The sequence below is a fragment of the Triticum urartu genome, chromosome 2A (assembly GCF_056163025.1).
Source record: "Triticum urartu cultivar PI428250 chromosome 2A, HENAU_Tu73, whole genome shotgun sequence".
In the NCBI taxonomy this organism is placed as follows: domain Eukaryota; kingdom Viridiplantae; phylum Streptophyta; class Magnoliopsida; order Poales; family Poaceae; genus Triticum; species Triticum urartu.
In genome coordinates, this window is record NC_141874.1 from 16,786,033 (window position 1) to 16,793,866 (window position 7,834).

General features: G+C 42.0%; 1 protein-coding gene across 1 annotated transcript; it reads right to left on the bottom strand.

Moving 5' to 3' along the window:
- Positions 1-918: 918 nt before the first annotated feature.
- On the bottom strand, positions 919-2,694 carry LOC125535128 (UDP-glucose flavonoid 3-O-glucosyltransferase 7-like). Its single transcript, XM_048698180.2, has one exon. The coding sequence runs from the start codon at positions 2,630-2,632 to the stop codon at positions 1,190-1,192; it is 1,443 nt and encodes a 480-aa protein (XP_048554137.1). The 5' UTR covers positions 2,633-2,694; the 3' UTR covers positions 919-1,189.
- Between the last annotated feature and the right edge of the window lie 5,140 nt (positions 2,695-7,834).

The following is a 7,834-nucleotide window of genomic DNA, read 5'->3' on the forward strand; positions in this document are numbered from 1 at the left end:
TAATATGTTACGTAGATTACACTAGCAATGATGACTCTGAAATCTCTGAGAACGTCTATATTACTTAGGCGCCAACCATTTAGTTAGTCTTTTTATTTACAATTTTTTACCATCTCATTAGTAGTTTAGTTAAACTCGCCGTTATTACTGCTTTCTAGGAACCAATATAATATACTATTTTCAAACTACATTTTGGGGTGTGAATGTAGCTACCTACTCCCTCCGTTCCAAATTACTCGTTTCAGAAATGGATGTATCTAGAACTAAAATATATCTAGATACATTTATTTCCGCGACGAGTAATTCGGAACAGAGGAGGAGGTAACAACATGAGCACTGCTACACGGATGACACTAGTCCAGCCGAAACATGCACGACATGCCCATCACACCATCCATTTGCTAGTCTAGACAGCAGCATGCGGTGGGATTACCTGTCGTGCATGTGTCGTTCAGCGAAACGTCGTCCGCGAAGTACTTCCGTAACAACATAGTTGCAGGCTTGTGGTTGTGATTTCGAGCCACCTAAGATCTGGATGCTGGATCCCTGGATCCACCACCCAATCACCACATCTGCACGGCTACAGTCCGACCTCCCCCGTCAATAAGATTCACCTTACCATGCAAATATGTATGGATATCCTATATAATAATAAGTAATAAATAGGTCTCCGTTCCACCATTCTTTTTCTTTTAACATGCACACATGTCACCACAACATGAAAAGAAAAACACCTTAACATGGAAATAAAAATGTCCACCTCAATAATTAGATAAATATATCAAAGAATCTGTATTTTCAATATTATTTCTAGTATTATTAAACCGAATACTGTCAAATTTTATTTGAAATATAGTGTAACCAATTCTCTCAGCACTGCATGGAATGTGTCATGTAGCTAGCTGCAAGAGTAACACGTGGACAGGCCCATAAATTTGCAATACAGGGCTGAAGAGATTTTATTTTATTTTTTGAGAAAAAAAACAGACGAGTGCAAAAGACTGAATGTCAAAACAAATACTACACGGAAACATACGTACGTCGTGGATTGCAACAGGGAAAAATATATGGAATAGACTGAAGGCCACATAATGATGTACTTAGGTGCGATGAGTTCAACTCATGCATGGCAGCTAGCAAGCTAGCTAGCTCCGTCCCCTCAACTCATGCATGGCAGCTAGCAAGCTAGCTAGCTCCGTCCCCCCTTTGCTGCCATGAGATCGTTGACGAGGCGGTGCAAATCTTGGTGCGAGGAGCCTCCTGCGATGGCGGCATGAGACTTTGAGGCGAGGTCCATTACCCTTGTCCTCATAACGTCCCCAGGTCCTCCAGGATGCATGAATGTGAGCAATGCCCGGGCCACATCGTCGGCCGGGATCACCTCATGTTTCTCGTAATCCTCGCTCCGTAAGCCAGCGCCATGCGGCCACAGTCGGTCCCCGATACCTAGCACATCTGCGATTAGCCTCTCGTTGACGAACTGGTCGTGCACCTTTGGCCATGTGAGCATAGGCACGCCGGCGGCCACCGCCTCTAGGACGGAGTTCCACCCACAGTGCGTCAGAAACACGCCCACTGCGGGGTGCGCAAGTATGGCAGTTTGTGGAGCCCAGGATGTGATGATGAGCCCCCGGTCCTCGACACGCTTCTCCCACCCTTTGGGCGGAGTCCACTTCTCGGCCGCCCTGACCACCCACAAAAACGACTTCCCCGAGGCCTCCAACCCAAGAGCAAGTTGGTCCAGCTGAGCTTCCGACACGAGGGCGCACGAGCCAAAGGACACGTACGCGACCGAATGGTCCGACTTTGTGTCAAGCCAACGGATGTACTGTGACTTTGAGTCAGCAGCAGCATCCGTGGGGCTGTGAGAGGATTGCAGTTGTGGCCCTACAAAGTAGGAGCGCTGCACGTACCCTTGGCGCATGTACATGTCGCAGTACTGCTGTTCCAGGCCTGAGAATGTGTTGACGGCGAGGCCGAAGCAGGCAGCTTGCATGGAATGAACCTTGCCGAAGACATATCGAAATATCGATAAGTCGGGCAGCTCGGTCCTCGGGATCCGTATTTGAGGGGTCGGGAACGGAGGGGCCGTCACCATGTCCTCTCCGTTGATCGCGGCGTCGTCCATCATGAGGTGGCGCATGGCGAGCATCGTGAAGGCGCCAGTGACATGGAACGCGACACATGGCACGTCGAGCTCGTCGGCGATGTCGACGCTCCAGGTGAAGAGCATGTCGGTGAAGATGGCGTCTGGAGAGTGCGCCCGGACGAGCGTCTCGTGCGCGGGGCGCATCAGGGGTTCGCTCGAGGCGGCGATGTTGATGCGCATAGAGTCCGCCTGAGTGGCCGCCTTCCCAAGGTTCTCGACACCCTTGGGCAGGCCCTCCACCGTTGGGAACGGATAGGTAACTATCTTGACAGCTGCTGCGCTATGGCGCTCCAGCAAGGACTGGACGATTGGAACGTTCGCCGGCGTGACTGCGATGATGGCTTCTACGGCGGCGTTTGGCGGGCTAGACGCGGCGAGGCTAACGGCAAGCTCGGTGAAGGGGTGGATGTGGCCAGTCGCAAAGTGGGGCAAGAGCAGGACACGCAGAGTCTTGCTGCCTTTGCTAGTGGTAGAAGAAGCCATCTTTATTTCTTTAATTTCCTACTAGGAGCAGAAGGCTGTGCTATGGGTGGCTCAGCCAGGACGAGCATTTGGCCTATTTGTAAGCCGACAAGCTGTTCGCTGTTCTCTGATTTTTCAACCAACTGTACAGTGACAAGCCCCATACAAGAATTTTCAAATTAACTGAACTACTTTGAGGGTGACATTATATACACTGCAGACAACTTATTTGAACGGTATAATTGCTCTTATCACCATCACCATTCAAACAGAAATGGCCATTCAACGGTATAGCTCTGATGACCATTCCCATACAAGAATTTTCAAATTAACTGAACTACTTTGAGGGTGACATTATATACACTGCAGACAACTTATTTGAACGGTATAATTGCTCTTATCACCATCACCATTCAAACAGAAATGGCCATTCAACGGTATAGCTCTGATGACCATTCAACGGTATACTTCAGAAGATTCCACATACATTCCACAAGTTTCAACGGAAAACAGAAATTGCCAGACCATTCGACGGAAAACACGGAAGATTCCACATACATATGACCATTCAACCATAGAGGGAGTATCTTCCACATATAGGACAAAGAGGAACCATACGTCAAAACACATGAGAGGAAAAATGCTTTACCATGGCCAAGATTTATCATGTCACCGAAGACGTCGCCGACAAACCACGAGATATATGCACATGACTTTTCTTACCTCCTACACAAGTGACATTGACTTAACTATCCGTAGTTCAGTACAAGTCACTCAATGTACACTCGGACTACTGATTTGTCCACAAGTTTACAATCATCCATCTACAACAGTACAGATACACTTAACTTAAAGTCATAAATAATTCTACAATTATATGAAGTTCTGTACAATCATATGGAGCTAAAATCATAATTGATTGTAGAGATTAAGTGGTACATATAATTTAAAATATTACTTCATGACTTCTTCACAAGTATTCTCATCTAAAAATTTGACTTTAAAAAGCTTATCAAATGTTGCGCATATTACGTGGATCCATGGGCGGATCCAGCATGGGGGCCATGGCCCCCATGAACATTTTGCAAACAAAATTTTACCAGTACATATGTATGTCCATTATCTAATCTTGTACTAGGCTAATAATAACCAGATACATATAGAACCAGGATTTTGCCGAACATCATTCGGAGATAATTAGCGTCCGGCCCACTCCACTTTCTATGTGTACTTCAGCCTACATCATAATAGTAAACAAAGCCACGAGGACTATAACTAGTTACTCCCACTCTTTCTCCTCAAAAAAGTTACTCCCTCTCTTCACCAAAAAAACAGTTGCTCCCTTCCTTCCAAAATATTTAAAGTTCTGGGTTTGGCCTAAGATAAAAAAATTTAAGTTCAACAAAATTTCTAGAAAAATATACTGACTGCTACAACACCAAATTAGCTTCACTAGATTCATCAAAATATTTCATATTGGTAGAATTAGCAAATTTTCAGATAAAATTGGTCAAACTTAAAAAAAATTGACTTAGGAAAAAACTTCAAATATTTTGGAACGGAAGGAGTAGATCATAAACAATCTAAAAAAGATAGGTCGCGAACGCACGACAACACTGGCGGTGAGCCAACATGAGCGATTGAGCAAGCACGGAACAACATAGTACAAGCTCAGTGAGGTCACGCATGGAGTTCGGCGGCGGCGGACGGTGCGAGGTCATGCGTTACCACGTGGCGCGATCACGAGCTACAGTGTAATTTTTGTTTGAACTATTTGGATTGTTTTTTTGTTAAAATTTGTACCAATATGCCAAATTATGATGCACCAAACTTTATTAACTATTTGTAATGTGATCGACAATAAGCAAATTCTTAACGCTTGTAATGTTGCCCACGGTTGCCCCCACAATGCTCGAATCCTAGATCCGCCACTGCGTGGATCATTCTATTAGTTTAAAAATGACTACAATCACCCCCCCCCCCATCTAGGTACGACCCTAAACCCAAACCAGTTATCGGTTCAAACGCCTAATGACTGCAAGCGCACGGACACTATAGTATCTTTTGATGAGAGTGATATCCAAAGGTTAATAGAACCCCTTGAGCAAATGTTGAGTTTTGCCCCTTTCCTGGAACTAGACTTGCCATGGGTCCTAACTGCATTTGCTGCCAAGTGCAAACATATAAATATGCTATTCATTATCGGCTTTTACAAAAACAACTAACCAAGAATGTATCTTAAAACTAAACTACAAACTAGAAAGTAAACGGATAATCAAAAGACATGAGACTTTATGAGATTACTATTACCGGATAAACCCCACACATCCATCACCGTCCGACCTAACATTTTGCCGGTGTATGACGGTAATTAAGGGTCTCCCCATGATTTTTTTATTTATTAGTCACTTTTTTCCTATCAATGAGATTTCACTCTAACAGCTAGTTTAGACGCACATTATAAAAATTCAATAAAAAGAAACGCCTAGCCTCGTTAATTTTTGGCAAGATCGGCTCATTGACAGAAATAGCTAGCAAATCAATCAATAGATGATTCATATATTGTTTGAACCATAACTTATGGCCCAAGAAAAAATGGTCGCGTGAAGCAACAGAAAAGGAGCACTTAATGCTAAGTATTACCTCTGACTGGGTTTATTAGTACCCTTTGTATTTTGTGTTAAATTTTAACCATATATTCGACTAGCAAAATATAAGTGATATGTCACAAAAAAATTGTTAGAACTTTATTGAAAGTACTTTGCAATGGTACTAGTTTAGCTATATATTACTTATATATTCCCAGCCAAATATATGGTCCAATTTGACTCAAACTATGAAGACTAATAAACCCAGACGGAGGTAGTAAAACCCTGTCAACTGTTCCCACCAATGTATTGTAAAAAAAAGAATAAAAACAGTCCCATGAATGAATGTATTGTCAGGTGCTTGACTACTATGGCCACATGCTCATGCATTAGTCATATCTATAGAAATGAGAAACTGCACTGAATTTGGTAGATATGCGAAATGCTAATTTATTTTTGGGGACATGAAATGCTAACTAAATTAATCTATTAAAGTGAGATGAAAATTATTTGCCACACAATTCTTGTAGCAATTAAACTATCTATAAATGTAGGAATTTATATACAATAATGCAATTTTCACACACTAGTACAATTCACATACATACATTTTGTAAAATATTTAAACGTTCAGTTAACCCCCCACCCCCACCCCCACAATATCCACACATAGACACAAATAAAAAGAAAACCCGGCTAAAAATAGAAACAAAGAGTAAGTAATAAAGAAATGGAGTTTGTAAGGAAGAAGGAATTAGTGGCATTGGTCTTACCCAAAAGAAAAAAAGAAAAAATAATAATGACAAAACTTGCACACAATTAAATCAGGAAGTGCACTTTTTATTATATGCAGGAATAAGCATACATATACTGGATTTATTTTTCTTGCAAAAATAATGTTTTGTACAAAATAATAAATTACTTGCATTTATACAACCCTTACTTTAATAAGAAAACGTTAAATACAAACTTAAAACAAATGACGACAAAAAATTCCATACAATTCTTACAAAAGTGCACTTTTTATAAATGAAAGAATAAATATATGGTAGTGCAATTTTCACACTGGTATAATTTACATACATATTGTATAATATTTATTTGTAGACAGAAAAGCACACACACACACACACAATATTGACACATACATAGAGAAAAAAAAGGACTAAAAAGACAGAAACAACATAGAAAGAAAGAATAAAGTAAAAAATCAAGTTCTCTAATTGGAAATAAATTAGTTTTTTTGGTATTACTCTTCAAGAAGATAAAAGATGAAAAACATTAGTGAAACAAATGATAACTGGCACACAGTTAGGATAGAAAATGTGCATTTTTCATAACGTACAAGAATAAGCATAACATACACTATGGATGCAAACATAGAGTATTCTGACGAAGACTGAATAAGTGGCACAAATGTTGCCCTCAAACAATAAAGAAAAATGAAAACTTAAAACAAATGATGAGAAAATTTTGCCACACAAACTAAAGAAAGTGCACTTTTCATACATGCAAAAATAAATATAAAAGAATGCAATTTTTGCACTTTATTATAATTTATATACATACAATATAATACCTATGGGCTCAATTACATATACGAACACATAATGTTCAACATACACAGAAGGAAAAAAATGACTCGACTAAAAAAAGAACCCGACCCACAAAAACAAACAAACAAAGGGGTAATATGTAATTGGCTTGTTTCACATTTTTTAATTGGAATATGTTAGTTCCACATATGAAATGCGAAGTGTTGAAATTTAATTGTGTTTCAAATGTATCCAAGATCGGAGTTTTAAAGGTCTTGGCATCAAGAGGTTCGAATATATAAATTATTTAAATACAAACTTACGGTTTAAAAGATATGAATGTTTTAATATTGCTAACACTACTAGGAAATGGCTTATAGGTGAACCCAAATGAATGGTGGGCGTGGCAGGGCACCCGCCACAGCTATTTTTGGGAACAAGCAGTGGGGGGTGCTAAAAGGAGCTCGCCACGGCTACACAGGTAACAGTGGCGGGCACGACTGGAGACCCGCCACATCTATGCAATTTCTAATTCCTTCACGGGTGACAAGAAGTTGTGGCGGGTGAGGTTGCGGGCCCGCCACAGTTACCTTGCGTAGCTGTGGTGGGCAGCTATTATTTCCCACAACTATATTTTGGTACCCATGCGCCAAAAAAATTCAAATCTTTTCACAGCGCAGGTGGCAGGTTCTTGCTGTCGCCCGCCACAACTATATTTGGTCACGTTGGTGCCTACCGCGCATCTACTGTGTGGCGGGCTCTGCCCTGCGCCCGCCACTGTTATACATGCCCTTACCACCGCACCCCCACCCACAAAAGTTAGATCCCATTGCCCCACTTTTCTACCCTCTGTCTCGCCGTTGCCAACGTTGTGGAGTCGTCCGTCGCCACCGGCGAGGTCGCGGTCCGCTGCCTCGAACTACGTCGACGAGCCAATCTTCCCCGTTGGTCGAGCCGTATGTCCCTGCCTCGAAGTTCGTTGGCGCCGTCGTGCAAAGCTATCTCGGACTACTTCCCCGTGACCGCAGCGCTATATAGTCTGGCCACTTAGCGCTATTTAGCGATTACCATTGGGCCCAACGGCAAGCATACAGCAGACG

Coding starts and splice junctions, on each gene's coding strand:
- LOC125535128 (XM_048698180.2), bottom strand. CDS start 2,632: ATGGCTTCTTCTACCACTAGCAAAGGCAGCAAGACTCTGCGTGTCCTG.